The 16,663-nt window shown below is 43.9% G+C and overlaps 1 protein-coding gene across 1 annotated transcript in view; it reads right to left on the bottom strand.

The window, feature by feature from the left end:
* Window positions 1-16,663, bottom strand: part of PBX4 (PBX homeobox 4) — a 57,416-nt gene that overhangs the window by 18,457 nt on the left and 22,296 nt on the right. Inside the window, exon 2 of the mRNA XM_082381060.1 lies at window positions 8,169-8,242. Coding sequence (XP_082237186.1) covers window positions 8,169-8,242 — 74 coding nt within the window. The remainder of the gene's footprint in view (window positions 1-8,168; window positions 8,243-16,663) is intronic.

Below are 16,663 nucleotides of genomic sequence, written 5' to 3'. Positions count from 1 at the left end.
AAGACGGAGCAGGTCCCTCGGTGTGAACTTCCCAAGACGCTTGGTAGCTCTTCAAGGGGCTGCCCATCTGCAATCCAAGATCCAAAGGTCTTTACGCAAGTTGGCCTTCAAGCGAATTTGGAGGCAAAGCCTGACCCACACCAGTGTGTGCGACCGTTCCTGCTCTGAGGCTAAGTCACTGAATGCAAGGCTCTGCCTCAGTTCTTGTCAACACCACATACCTAAAACCTAAACAATTCTGAGTTCTGTAATGCACCCAGCCCCAAGGGTTTCAGGAAAGGGACTGGGTCAGTACTGGGTCCTCCCAGCTAAATTCAAAGCTCTCTAAAAAGGGTTTATTTGGGCTTCCCTGGTGGCGCAGTGGTTGAGAATCTGCCTGCCAATGCAGGGGACGTGGGTTCGAGCCCTGGTCTGGGAAGATCCCACATGCCGCGGAGCAACTGGGCCCGTGAACCACAGCTACTGAGCCTGTGCGGCTGGAGCCTGTGCTCCGCAACAAGAGAGGCCACGACAGTGAGAGGCCCACGCACCGCGATGAAGAGTGGCCCCCGCTCGCCGCAACTAGAGAAAGCCCTCGCACAGAAACGAAGACCCAACACAGCCAAAAATAAAAATAAAAAAAAAAGGGTTTATTTGTTCTCCTCAGGACAGCTCCTCCAGATACCAAGAAGGATGGCTGTTTCAAGGGAAGGATTTGGGAGGGGGGTCTAATCCTAGGGTATCCTTGGCCTTCAGAGACTGCGGCAGGCAGGACCACCCAGACACCACACAGAGGAGAGCACAGGTGGAGGGCCTGCGTATCGACCCTGGAAGATGCACCCGTGCCCTTCCCACAGGCCGGAGGAGGCATCAGAAGGCAATTCCTGGAACTTGTGGGTTAGTGCTTCCAGGAACATTCGACAACGGTTTACATGGAGGATGGCTTTCTTTTCAGGATGATACGAATGATAAGCCCTGGGTTCTAAGTCAGGCCCCAGACACTCAGTCTTCCTGAACCCCGTAAACTGTACAGGATAAAAAGGATTTCACTTAATAGGTATCAGTCACCAGAAACAGTTCTTCATTCAACAAAAATATAAGGTGTGTACACTGTGTCAGGTACCAGGGCAGTCCTAGGACACGGCTCGTCCTAGACCCTGCGCTCACCAGAGGAGACAGATTGCAGAGGCCAGGAGCCATCATGGGTGCGGTGAGAGCAGCAGACGCACAGACAGTGCCCGGGGCCTGTGGGTGCGGAGTTCCCTCCCTGAGCCAGAAAAGGGTGAGGAGGGGCAGCATGCAGCCTGGCTGTGGGTTACTGGGGTGCAACCCTCTCTCCGGAGCTTCACTCTGCTCATCTGTAAAACAGGAGTGAAGTAAATGTCTGTCCCGGGCCACTGGAAGTTTGGGGTAAAGATGCCAGGACTCGCGGAGCTCTCTGGCTGTGGCCCATGCTCCATCAATACCTACTGGGCTTTAAACACTCTGTGCAGGTTTAGTGTTTACCCTAAAGGTCTGTCGCAGACATTAGCTAGAGGGAAATGTGAGAAACATGGGTTAAATCAAGAAGCCAATGTGCCATCTCCCAGTGTGGGCACCCCAGGAGGCCCAGCCTGCAGGATAGCGCATCGGGCAGAGGCCCATGGGAACCCGATGCAGGATCAGGACCCTGAATAGTTTTCTTTGGGCCAAGACTTGGTCATTCCTGGTTATGGGGTTGGGGGAAGCTGAGGCGGCACTGAGATCTCATTTACTTTCCTTGTGGCCCATCCTGGAGACTGTAAGGCCTGCGGCCCATGTGCTGGAAACACAGTGCTTCCAGGACTGCACTTCCTACTGATATGAAAAGACACCTGGCCACACTGAACTTGACATTTAGGCAGCTCTCGGCAACTGTGATGGCTAGTGCTTTTCAAGGCTGAGTGGTGCTGCCCCAACCCCGTGCTGCCATGCCCCCAAATGTACCAGGCACCCCGATGTTTGAGCCAATCGGTGGAAAGGAAGCATGATTTTCTAAAGAAATGCCCAGATCTGATGCATGGCCTATGCTCTGAGCCCTACAGTCGCCTTGGGATTCAGCCTGGGTGGAGTCAGAAGCCCTGAGTGTGGCCCTTGCCACCTGGGAGGATGGGACAGGGCAGCGGCGTGGGCTAAAACGGACACCTCAGCCTGTCCTGATGGCAGTAGGTCTCAAGCCTTTCATTTCCTCCTGAAACTGCTGAGTTTGAAGCTGACTGACAGCTGTGTTCACATGTGGACATACGGAATCAGATGAAGCGAAAGGAGAAGTGACCAGACAGCGCACACCCACAGCTCTCAAGGAGCAGTTTCCCCATCGGTCCCAGCATCATCTCACTAATGGGGAAAAGGTCATCAAGTACTACAGCTTCCTGAGACAACAGCTGATTAAACTACTTTGAAAAACTGCTTTTTATTACTACTAAATTCCTTACTTTTGCATAGCTAAGTTGTCAATAACAACCTCAAGGGCCCACACATCCAAGGAGCTCTGATGACAGAGCCAACTGCTGAGGGCAGTGGGGAACCACCACCCCCAAAGGGCTGTTTCTTCCCCCTGGGGGCAGGTGGGAGCTGGCAGGGGGACAGCACACCTCAGAGAGAGGCCCCAACACTGGAAGATTTTTAAGACGGTGTGATCAACATCATACAGTTCAACGGTCCTGAGGAACATGTGACTGTAGCCAATGTCTCCAGGGGATGGACACACACTGGCGTGTCCCCCGTGGGCAGTTTCTTCCAGCTCACAGGACTCTCCGGTTCAGTTGTAGGAATGCTGCTTATCTGGTTCACACAGAGGATTGAAGGGAGTGCTGCGAGGGGTTAAGGGCAAACTTGTTTAAACCCCAAAAAAACCCAACCTTGTTTACTAGAAGTCATAATATCTGCTCCCCATAATTTAAATAAGGAACCGACAAGACGGGCCATTAGACATTCAAACGCCTGTGAGAGGCACCCGAGCAGGAGCTTAGTGTGGGACCTACAGGGCAAGGGGCCGTCCGCAGAGGAGGGCAACCTGTGGGAGCTGGTGGGGGACCCGGGTCAGGGGCTGAGGTGGTGAAAAGGGATGCACGTGAGGGAGGAGGATGGGATACACGTGACGGGGGGAGGGAACGACTGATTAAATAAGTAAAAGTACTGAGGATGATGGGAGCAGGGTTCTTATTGTCAGAGAAAGGAGTTACCAATCTAGAGAGAGAGAGAGAAATAGAATGAACTCTGTGGTGCTGAACCAGAATTAAAGACAATGAAATGAGGGAATTCCCTGGCAGTCCAGTGGTTAGGACTCAGCCCTTTCGCTGCCGGAGCCCGGGTTCGATCACTGGCCGGGGAACTAATAAGATCCCACAAGCTGCCCGGTGCAGCCAAAAAAAAAAAAAAGATACTGAAATGAGCTCATGGTTTTCAATATATGCAGATACAGTAAAAATAGACATGAATGTGTGTGTGTACACGTATATATGCATCCCCCACAAATACTCCTGAGCTCTGTGCCCTGAGAGCGACCAGAGCAGTACAGCCTCAATGGTAACAAGCATACCCAGGACCAAGATCTACTCTAAGTGGAGCCAGGGCTCCTGGAGAAATGGCTGATTCCGGCCCGGCAGGAGAGGGAAGAATAAGAGCCTGGAACATGTTATGGCAGCAAGGAAGGGAATGCTCAAAGGCTGATGGAGACATGTCAGAAGGACATGAGCCAGCTTGAAGGGTCTCACACTAGCCAACCCTGGGACAATTTGAGCGTCGAAATGAGTGATAATAGTAACTGTGATAAAATAAGACTCCATGAATCTATACCGACACAAAATACGAAAATGAATAAAAGGGAAATTTAATGAGGGATAGTCTCAGAGTACCTCCTACAGAATACTTATTACAAAGGGAAAAGGAGCAACTTTAAAAAGGAGAAGTCTGGCAGACACTATCTCACTTGAGTGACCAAAGTTAAAGTCATCAATAGGGGACAGAGCAAATGTGGGCACCACTGAGCAGCCTCTGTGTGAGAAGAGGCGTTGATTAATTTTGAGGATGTGTAGCAGAAATCTAATCATGAGGAAACACCAGATAAACCCAGATGGAGGGACTTGCCTGTGATCTTCCAGATGGTCAAGGTCATGAAAGTCAAGGAAAGACAGGGGCTTGTCACAGATGAAACAAGACTGAAGAGATGTGATAACTAAACACAACAAGATTTTGACCTTTTTGTCCTTTTCTATAAAGGACATTATTGGGACAACTGACAGAGCCTGAATGAGATCTGCGGATTCCATGGTGGGTGGGGTATCAGTATTCCCTTCCTGACCGTGACAGTTGTCCTATGGGTAAAAAGGAGACTGTCCCTGTTGTAAACGCACTCAAGTGTGCAGGGGTCACGGGGCATCGTGGCAGCAACTTACTCTCCAATAGTTCGGGGAGAAAATGTATTTGCGTGTTCTTGGAACATTTTTGTGAACCTGTGATTGTTTCAAAATAAAAAGTTAAACACATACAAACAAACCTGTGAGAACAAACATAGACCACTCAAACTACAGTGACTTTGTAAACCAAATGGGATATAAGCTTTTGGGTTACAGAGTGCATAGAGGGTAAAAGAATTAGAACAGAAATATACCACATGCTGGCTCTTATGAAAAAGGAAAGTAGTGGTAAAGATAACAGATAAAATGTTGACTTCTACCTGGGTTAAGGATTGACACCATGAAGATCCACAATGAGATATTCCTTTGAACTAATATGATTCCCAAAATCTGCTGTCATCAAACAAAGAGTCTTTAAAATACAAACAAGTGTAAAAGAATATCATGTCCACTACAATGGGATACCACTTCGCACCCACTAGGATGGCTATTATAAAAACAAAACAAAACAAAACAAATGCAGAAAATAACAAGTGTTGAAGAAGATGTGGAGAAACTGGAACCCTTGTGCACTGCTGGTTAGAATGGAAAATGGTGTAGCTGCTGTGGAAAACAGTATGGCAGTTCTTAAATATACAATTACCATGTGATCCAGCAATTCCACTCCTGCGTATATACCCCAAATAACTGAAAGCAAGGTCTCAAACAGATATTTGTGCAGATATTAGCATCATTATTCACAATAGCCAAGAGGCGGAAACAACCAAATGTCCCACAATGAATGGATAAACAAAATGTGGTCTATCCATATGATGGAATATTATTCAGCCATAAAAAAGAAGCAAATTCTGACACATGTTACAACATGGGTGAACCTTGAAAACATTATGCTAAGTGAAATAAGCCAGTCACAAATGGACAAATCTTGTATAATTCCACTTATATGAGGTACTTAGAGCAGCAGTCAAATTCATAAAGACAGAGAGTAGGATGGTGGTTACCAGAGGCCAGAGGAGTGGGGAATGGGGAGTTAGTGTTTAATGAGTAAGGAGTTTCAGTTTAGGAAGATGAAAAAGCTCTGGAGATGGATGGTGGTGACGGTTGCACAATGATGTAAATGTACTTAATGCCACTGAACTGTACACTTAAAAATGGGAAAGTGGTAAATTTTATGTTATGTATATTTTATCACAATAAAAAATATTTCAACTGTGGGGGGAAAATATCACATCCTTACAGCATTTGGGTGAAACAAATGTAGGTTTAAAATTGAATTTCTCGGGCTTCCCTGGTGGCACAGTGGTTAAGACTCTGCCTGCCAATGCAGGGGACACAGGTTCGAGCTCTGGTCCGAGAAGATTCCACATGCCATGGAGCAACTAAGCCCGTGCTCCACAACTACTGAGCCTGTGCTCTAGAGCCCATGAGCCACAACTACTGAGCCCACGTGCCACAACTACTGAAGCCCTCGTGCCTAGAGCCCGTGCTCCACAACAAGAGAAGCCATCGCAATGAGAAGCCCGTGCACCGTAATGAAGAGTAGCCCCCGCTCGCCGCAACTAGAGAAAAGCCCACGTGCAGCAGTGAAGACCCAACGCAGCCAAAAATAAATAAATAAATACAATAAAAAAAAAAATTGAATTTCTTTTTCAGTCACCAGATAACTACTGGCAGCTGGCACCACACCCATAGCCTTACACGTAAGAACTCACACAGTCTTCAGTAACCGTGAGCTAAGTGTTGTCACTGTCCCCAAGTCACAGAGAAGGACTGGGGACAGAGAAAGTTTCAGTCACATGCCAGGGTCATGGAGCCAGAGGTAAAGCGGAATTCAGACCCTTTCACTGCTCTCTGCCACCGTCCATGTCAAGTACACGTCAACCTTGTGCCAAAACCGTGTTGAGAAAGAAACATACTTTTGTACCACATATGTGCTTTCCACGAGCCCCAGCATAACTCAAGTGCTATACTCCAAACTGACACACAACATTCAAATAATTGATCTCAAGAGACCAACTCACTCTGGACTTCCCTGGTGGCGCAGTGGTTAAGAATCCACCTGCCAATGCAGGGGACACGGGTTTGATCCCTGGTCTGGGAAGATCCCACATGCTGTAGGGCAACTAAGCCCGTGAGCCACAACTACTGAGCCTGTGCTCTAGAGCCCACGAGCCACAACTACTGAGCCCACGTGCCACAACTACTGAAGCCCTCGCGCCTAGAGCCCGTGCTCCACAACAAGAGAAGCCACCGCAATGAGAAGCCCGCACACCGTAATGAAGAGTACCCCCGCTCACCGCAACTAGAGAAAGCCCGTGCACAGCAACAAACACCCAATGCAGCCAAAAAAAAAAAGAGACACCAACTCATTCTAAGAAATCAAGTGACAATCTTTCTCTGATTTGGTTTAAATGATGATTTTGGTTTAAATGATGTCTTCACCATATTTGTGGCTTCTCTTGTAAACCATCTTCAAATTGCTATTAACCTTGACCAAGTGATCAAGGTCAGCGGTCCTATCAGTGATAGGACTTATTGACAGCACATACCTCCGACACGATGCACTGAGAAGGACAACGTTGCTTCTGTGCAATTCCTGCCACAGGTGCACAACCTCAGTCTAATTATGAAGAAACAACAGACGAACCACACTGAGGGACTCTATAAAATAACTGAGCAGGTCTCAGCAAAAGTATGAAAGCCATGGACGATGAGGAACAATGGAGGAAACTTCACAGGTTGGTGGTGACTAAGGAGACACGATGACTAAATGCAGTGTGGGATCCTGGACCAGAAAAAGGGCATTTAGGACACAATCTGGGGAAATTCAAATAGGACCTGTTGCTCAGTTACAGAGCATTGTACCAACATCAATTTCCTGGTTTAATCACTGCACTATGGTTCTGAAGGTGTTGCCATTAGAAAAAGCTGGGAGAAGGGTATACTCTCTGTACTAATTTTTCTTCCCTCTTTTTTGAAAATTAATTAATTAATTAATTAATTTTTGGCTGTGTTGGGTCTTTGTTGCTGCGCATGGGCTTTCTCTAGTTGTGGCGAGCGGGGGCTACTCTTCATTATGGTGCATGGGCTTCTCATTGCGGTGGCTTCTCTTGTTGTGGAGCATGGGCTCTAGGTGTGAGGGCTTCAGTAGTTGTGGCTCGTGGGCTTCAGTAGTTGTGGCTCGTGGGCTCTAGAGCACAAGCTCAGTAGTTGTGGCACATGGGCTTAGTTGCTCCGCGGCATGTGGGATCTTCCCAGACCAGGGATCGAACCCATGTCCCCTGCATTGGCAGGTGGATTCTTATCCACTGCGCCACCAGGGAAGTCCTCTCTGTACTAGTTTTTCAACTTTTCTGCAAGTCTAAATTAATTCAATATGAAACGATTTTCCTTTTTTTTTTTTTCTTTTAACAAAAGAACTTGCAGTGGCAGAAGCTTCCATGGGGATTACTTTGGATGCTTAAAACAAACAAAACAAAATTATGATTCTACTTTCCTAATTCTGTCATCTCAGATCCTTTTGTAAAACAACTGAATGCCACAGTGCCTCTGAAGTCTTGCACCTAGAATGCAGCTGCTTGTTACTCACTGGCAACAGTATTTCTCTAGTTACAAACTGCAAAATAAATGAGTGTGATACACCAGAAAGCAGGGCTCTGACAAAGCACAAATGAACCAACTGAACCATCGCTGCCAGAGAGGGATGTGATGAGCAAGATGGCCCACGATGCACATTAGGGCTGAGCCAGGACCAGAGGTGCGAGGTTGTTGTGGTCCTGGTGCCACAGAAGAAGTGTCTTCTCAACGGCCTACCTGTTTTTTCCTTGATCTCACAGAGCACACTGAAGAGAGCAGGCTTCATCTGATGACAATTCAGAGCATGCTTTCTGAAAGAGGTGACAGAGGAGCAGGTGAGAAAGAGAAGAGTCATTCTGTGCATGAGAGTAATGATCCTCTATACTGAGTCTGCCAGGTCTGTTGAAAAACCCTCTTATGAAAGGACAGAACCATAGCATTTCAACTGAATTCAATTTGTACCAAATTCAAACAGAGTAATATTCAAAACATTTCCCTTTAAACACTGCAAATTTAAATAATGCAAATAACTCATCAAGAACTATGAAACCTCAAGGTCCAATAATTTGAAAGCAGTGTTCACACTATTGCTCTAGTGCATAATGCATAAGCGGAAACCCCAGCCATCCTATCCCAGTGTTCTGCAACATTAACTTAGCAAGGACTTCCCTGGTGGCGCAGTGGTTAAGAATCTGCCTGCCAATGCAGGGGACATGGGTTCGAGCCCTGGTCCCGGAAGATCCCACATGCCGTGGAGCAACTAAGCCCGTGAGCCACAACTACTGAGCCCGCGTGCCACAACTACTAAAGCCCGCGCGCCTAGAGCCCGTGCTCCACAACAAGAGAAGCCACTGCAATGAGAAGCCCACGCACTGCAATGAAGAGTAGCCCCCACTCGCCGCAACTAGGGAAAGCCCACGTGCAGCAACGAAGACCCAACGTGGCCATAAATAATTACAAAAAATATTTTTAGAAGGGTTCCGGGAGATTAACCAAGATGGCGGAGTAGAAGGACGTGCTCTCACTCCCTCTTGTGAGAGCACCAGAATCACAACTGGCTGCTGGACAATCATCGACAGGAAGACACTGGAACTCACCAAGGAGGATACCCCACGTCCAAGGACAGAGGAGAAGCCACAGTGAGATGGTAGGAGGGGCGCAATCAGAGAAAAATCAAATCCCATAACTGCTGGGTGGGTGACTCACAGACTGGCGAACACTTATACCACAGAAGTCCACCCACTGGAGTGAAGCTTCTGAGCCCCACGTCAGGCTTCCCAACCTGGGGGTCCGGCAACGGGAGGAGGAATTCCTAGAGAATCAGACTTTGAAGCCTAGTGGGAATTGATTGCAGGACTTTGACAGTACTGGGGGAATCACAGACCCCACTCTTGGAGGGCGCACACAAAGTAGTGTGCGCATCGGGACCCAGGGGAAGGAGCAGTGACCCTGGGGGAGACTGAACCAGACCTACCTGCTGGTGTTGGGGGGGTCTCCTGCAGAGGCGGGAGGTGGCTCTGTTTCACTGTGGGGACAAGGACACTGGCAGCGGAGGTTCTGGGAAGTGCTCCTTGGCATGAGCCCTCCCAGAGTCTGCCATTAACCCCATCAAAGAGCCCAGGTAGGCTCCAGTGTTGAGTTGCCTCAGGCAAAACAACCAACAGGGAGGGAACCCAGCCCCACCCATCAACAGTCAAGTGGATTAAAGTGTTACGGAGCTCTGTCCGCCACAGCAACAGTCAGCTCTACCCACCACCAGAGCCTCCCATCAAGCCTCTTAGATAGCCTCAACCACCAGAGGGCAGACAGCAGAAGCAAGAAAAACTACAATCCTGCAGCCTGTGGACCAAAACCCACAGTTACAGAAAGATAGACAAGATGAAAAGGCAGAGGGCTATATATCAGATGAAGGAACAAGAAAAAACCCCAGAAAAACAACTAAATGAAGTGGAGATAGGCAACCTTCCAGAAAAAGAATTCAGAATAATGATAGTGAAGATGATCCAGGACCTCGGAATAAGAATGGAGGCAAAGATTGAGAAGATGCAAGAAATGATTAACGAAGACCTAGAAGAATTAAAGAACAAACAAACAGAGATGACCAATACAATAACTGAAATGAAAACTACACTAGAAGGAATCAATAGCAGAATAACTGAGGCAGAAGAATGGATAAGTGACCTGGAAGACAGAATGGTGGAATTCACTGCTGCGGAACAGACTAAAGAAAAAAGAATGAAAAGAAATGAAGACAGCCTAAGAGACCTCTGGGACAATATTAAACGCAACAACATTCGCATTATAGGGGTCCCAGAAGGAGAAGAGAGAGAGAAAGGGCCAGAGAAAATATTTGAAGAGATTATAATCGAAAACTTCCCTAACATGGGAAAGGAAATAGCCACCCAAGTCCAGGAAGCGCAGAGAGTCCCATACAGGATAAACCCAAGGAGAAACATGCCGAGACACATAGTAATCAAAGTGGCAAAAATTAAAGACAAAGAAAAATTACTGAAAGCAGCAAGGGAAAAACGACAAATAACATACAAGGGAACTCCCATAAGGTTAACAGCTGATTTCTCAGCAGAAACTCTGCAAGCCAGAAGGGAGTGGCATGGTATACTTAAAGTGATGAAAGGGAAGAACCTACAACCAAGATTACTCTACCCGGCAAGGATCTCATTTAGATTGGATGGAGAAATCAAAAGCTTTACAGACAAGCAAAAGCTAAGAGAATTCAGCACCACCAAACCAGCTCTACAACAAATGCTAAAGGAACTTCTCTAAGTGGGAAACACAAGAGAAGAAAAGGACCTACAAAAACAAACCCAAAACAATTAAGAAAATGGTCATAGGAACATACATATCAATAATTACCTTAAACGTGAATGGATTAAATGCTCCAACCAAAAGACACAGGCTTGCTGAATGGATACAAAGACAAGACCCATATATATGCTGTCTACAAGAGACCCACTTCAGACCTAGAGACACACACAGACTGACAGTGAGGGGATGGAAAAAGATATTCCATGCACATGGAAATCAAAAGAAAGCTGGAGTAGCTATACTCATATCAGATAAAATAGACTTTAAAGTAAAGAATGTTACAAGAGACAAAGAAGGACACTACATAATGATCAAGGGATCAATCCAAGAAGAAGATATAACAATTATAAATATATATGCACCCAACATAGGAGCACCTCAATACATAAGGCAACTGCTAACAGCCATAAAAGAGGAAATTGACAGTAACACAATAATAGTGGGGGACTTGAACACCTCACTTACACCAATGGACAGATCATCCAAAATGAAAATAAATAAGGAAACAGAAGCTTTAAATGACACAATAGACCAGATAGATTTAATTGATATTTATAGGACATTCCATCCAAAAACAGCAGATTACACGTTCTTCTCAAGTGCGCACAGAACATTCTGCAGGATAGATCACATCTTTGGTCACAAATCAAGCCTCAGTAAATTTAAGAAAATTGAAATCATATCAAGCATCTTTTCTGACCACAATGCTATGAGATTAGAAATGAATTACAGGGAAAAAAACGTAAAAAAGACAAACACATGGAGGCTAAACAGTACGTTACTAAATAACCAAGAGATCACTGAAGAAATCAAAGAAGAAATAAAAAAATACCTAGAGACAAATGACAATGAAAACACGACAACCCAAAACCTATGGGATGCAGCAAAAGCAGTTCTAAGAGGGAAGTTTATAGCTATACAAGCCTACTTAAAGAAACAAGAAAAATCTCAAGTAAACAATCTAACCTTACACCTAAAGAAACTAGAGAAAGAAGAACAAACAAAACCCAAAGTTAGCAGAAGGAAAGAAATCATAAAGATCAGAGCAGAAATAAATGAAATAGAAACAAAGAAAACAATAGCAAAGATCAATAAAACTAAAAGTTGGTTCTTTGAGAAGATAAACAAAATTGATAAGCCATTAGCCAGACTCATCAAGAAAAAGAGGGAGAGGACTCAAATCAATAAAATCAGAAATGAAAAAGGAGAAGTTACAACAGACACTGCAGAAATACAAAGCATCCTAAGAGACTACTACAAGCAACTTTATGCCAATAAAATGGACAACCTGGAAGAAATGGACAAATTCTTAGAAAGGTATAACCTTCCAAGACTGAACCAGGAAGAAACAGAAAATATGAACAGACCAATCACAAGCAATGAAATTGAAACTGTGATTAAAAATCTTCCAACAAACAAAAGTCCAGGACCAGATGGCTTCACAGGTGAATTCTATCAAACATTTAGAAAAGAGCTAACACCTATCCTCCTCAAACTCTTCCAAAAATTGCAGAGGAAGGAACACTCCCAAACTCATTCTATGAGGCCACCATCACCCTGATACCAAAACCAGACAAAGACACTACAAAGAAAGAAAATTACAGACCGATATCACTGATGAATATAGATGCAAAAATCCTCATCAAAATACTAGCAAACAGAATCCAACAACACATTAAAAGGATCATACATCACGATCAAGTGGGATTTATCCCAGGGATGCAAGGATTCTTCAATATATGCAAATCAATCAATGTGATACACCATATTAACAAACTGAAGAAGAAAAACCATATGATCATCTCAATAGATGCAGAAAAAGCTTTTGACAAAATTCAACACCCATTTATGATAAAAACTCTCCAGAAAGTGGGCATAGAGGGAACCTACCTCAACATAATAAAGGCCATATATGACAAACCCACAGCAAACATCATTCTCAATGGTGAAAAACTGAAAGCATTTCCTCTAAGATCAGGAACGAGACAAGGATGTCCACTCTCACCACTATTATTCAACATAGTTCTGGAAGTCTTAGCCATGGCAATCAGAGAAGAAAAAGAAATAAAAGGAATACAAATTGGAAAAGAAGAAGTAAAACTGTCACTGTTTGCAGATGACATGATATTATACATAGAGAATCCTAAAACTGCCACCAGAAAACTGCTAGAGCTAATTAATGAATATGGTAAAGTTGCAGGATACAAAATGAATGCACAGAAATCTCTTGCATTCCTATACACTAATGATGAAAAATCTGAAAGAGAAATTATGGAAACACTCCCATTTACCATTGCAACAAAAAGAATAAAATACCTAGGAATAAACCTACCTAGCGAGACAAAAGACCTGTATGCAGAAAACTATAAGACACTGATGAAAGAAATTAAAGATGATACCAACAGATGGAGAGATATACCATGTTCTTGGATTGGAAGAATCAACATTGTGAAAAATGACTATACTACCCAAAGCAATCTACAGATTCAATGCAATCCCTATCAAATTACCAATGGCATTTTTTACGGAACTAGAACAAATCATCTTAAAATTTGTATGGAGCCACAAAAGACCCCGAATAGCCAAAGCAGTCTTGAGGGAAAAAAACGGAGCTGGAGGAATCAGACTCCCTGACTTCAGACTATACTACAAAGCTACAGTAATCAAGACAATATGGTAGTGGCACAAAAACAGAAACATAGATCAATGGAACAAGATAGAAAGCCCAGAGATAAACCCACGCACCTATGCTCAACTAATCTATGACAAAGGAGGCAAGGATAGACAATGGAGAAAAGACAGTCTCTTCAATAAGTGGTGCTGGGAAAACTGGACAGCTACATGTAAAAGAATGAAATTAGAATACTCCCTAACACCATACACAAAAATAAACTCAAAATGAATTCGAGACCTAAATGTAAGACTGGACACTATAAAACTCTTAGAGGAAAACATAGGAAGAACACTCTTTGACATAAATCACAGCAAGATCTTTTTTGATCCACCTCCTAGAGTAATGGAAATAAAAACAAAAATAAACAAATGGGACCTAATGAATCTTCAAAGCTTTTGCACAGCAAAGGAAACCATAAACAAGACGAAAAGACAACCCTCAGAATGGGAGAAAATATTTGCAAATGAATCAACGGACAAAGGATTAATCTCCAAAATATATAAACAGCTCATTCAGCTCAATATTAAAGAAACAAACACCCCAATCCAAAAATGGGCAGAAGACCTAAATAGACATTTCTCCAAAGAAGACATACAGACGGCCACGAAGCACATGAAAAGATGCTCAACATCACTAATCATTAGAGAAATGCAAATCAAAACTACAATGAGGTATCACCTCACACCAGTTAGAATGGGCATCATCAGAAAATCTACAAACAACAAATGCTGGAGAGGGTGTGGAGAAAAGGGAACCCTCTTGCACTGTTGGTGGGAATGTAAATTGATACAGCCACTATGGAGAACAATATGGAGGTTCCTTAAAAAACTAAAAATAGAATTACCATATGACCCAGCAATCCCACTACTGGGCATATACCCAGAGAAAACCGTAATTCAAAAAGACACATGCACCCGAATGTTCATTGCAGCACTATTTACAATAGCCAGGTCATGGAAGCAACCTAAATGCCCATCAACAGACGAATGGATAAAGAAGATGTGGTACATATATACAATGGAATATTACTCAGCCATAAAAAGGAACGAAATTGAGTCATTTGTTGAGACGTGGATGGATCTAGAGACTGTCATACAGAGTGAAGTAAGTCAGAAAGAGAAAAACAAATATCGTATATTAACGCATGTATGTGGAACCTAGAAAAATGGTACAGATGAGCCAGTTTGCAGGGCAGAGGTTGAGACACAGATGTAGAGAACGGACATATGGACACCAAGGGGGGAAAACTGCGATGGGGTGGGTATGGTGTTGTGCTGAATTGGGCGATTGGGATTGACATGTATACACTGATGTGTATAAAATTGATGCCTAATAAGAACCTGCAGTATAAAAAAACAAACAAACAACTAATACTAAACTTTCATTGGGTTATTTGTGTGGAAATATGTTAATATAAATGTTTCAGACATTACATGAAATTTCTAAAAATCTTATATGTTCTGGTATAATGTTATAAGTAATAATCCTAGTTATTACTTTAAAATGTGTATCTCAGAAATAACTAATTTTCTTGTCAACTGCATTATTATGAACTTTCATCAAATCTTTAACCGTGGTCATTTTTAAGTCTTTTGTCATTTACAGACAGTTCTGGGTGTACTCTGATGATTTTGCAAATATGTTCCTATAAAAGGGTTTCATCTTCAAGAAATTCATGGAAAAGACTCTGACAAGTACAGATTTCTGGTAACTGACTGTACTGCTGAACTGAATGAATAAGCATTTTCAGAACTCTAATGAAAAACTGATGAACTCATAAAAGTGCTAACAAAAGATCAAGATGAAAAAAAAATGAATTACATGGGACTGAGTGAACTGATGAGGATAAGTATAATTTTTGTGACTTTCTGTCTGAATTAAAAAAAAAAAAATCCCACAAGGACTCAGAGGCAAAGAATATACAAATCAATTTTCACTGCAAAATAAAGGAGCTGTTACAGTGGAGGATTACTGGACTGAATGTCAATATTATGACATAGTATGAGTGTGTTTCATGTTTGGTAATTGCAATCATTGTTGCTTTTGTTGTGGTCATCCATGTACAACGCTTGGTGTCAGTCTATTTATCTCTTGTAAAAATAAAATACAGTGTGTGTGTGTGAAAAAAAAAAAAAGAAAGAAAAATATTTTTAAAAAAGAAGAAAAAGCCCCATTAACTTAGCAGGTGGTTACTGAGCAGCTTCTAAGTGCCACACACCATTCTAGTGTCACAGAGACACAGATGAGGTCCCTACCCACACAGCAGGAAGGAGAAAGTGAGACACCACACGACACCATACTCACACATGCAAACACACACATATACACCATTGGCAGTGGCAGGTGCCTTGTGGTGACTTAAACTAGAGTGGTAACTAGAAGGCTTATTAGCGTTTGCATGTCTCTAAGGTGACATCAAAGCTGAGATCGGAATGACACGGAGAAGTCAGGCAGGAAGAGATCTGAAGAGAGTAAATATTTAGGCAGAGGAAGCAGCCAGTGCAAAGGCCCTGGGTGAGAACACCCTTGGTTATTATTTATTTATTTATTTATTTTTGCCGTGCCACATAGCATGTGGGATCTTAGTTCCCTGACCAGGGATTGAACCCTCACCCCCTGCAGTGGAAGTGCAGAGTTGTAACTACTGGACCACCAGGAAGTCCCCATTCTGGGCTTTTTTTTTTTTTTTTAAATTATTAGCACCTTTAATTATTATTTATTAATTTATTTATTTTGTCTGTGTTGTGTCTTCGTTTCTGTGCGAGGGCTTCCTCTAGTTGCGGCAAGCGGGGGCCACTCTTCATCATGGCACGCGGGCCTCTCACTATCGTGGCCTCTCTTGTTGCGGAGCACAGGCTCCAGATGCGCAGGCTCAGTAGCTGTGGCGCACGGGCCCAGTTGCTCTGCGGCATGTGGGATCTTCCCAGACCAGGGCTCGAACCCGTGTCCCCTGCATTGGCAGGCAGATTCTCAACCACTGCGCCACCAGGGAAGCCCCCCACTCTGGGCTTTTTAAGAGACCAGGATGCTGTAGAATAAGGGGTGAGGGAGAGAGCCATGCGGTTAAGTTGGAGAGGCAAGTGGGGCTGACTGGAAGAGCCTTGTAGTCAGGGGAATGACTCTGGCTTTTGCTCACCTGTGATGGAAACTGTGGTCGGCAGAGGAATGGTCCCCAAAGATGTCCACATGTTAATCCTCAGAACCACTTACAAGGGAAAAAGAACTCTGCAGA

Source organism: Balaenoptera borealis (genome assembly GCF_965194805.1).
Source record: "Balaenoptera borealis genome assembly, chromosome: 2".
Classification (NCBI taxonomy): Eukaryota; Metazoa; Chordata; class Mammalia; order Artiodactyla; family Balaenopteridae; genus Balaenoptera; species Balaenoptera borealis.
Note: the sequence above shows the minus strand (reverse complement) of the source record. Positions and strands in the feature narration are given on the sequence as shown.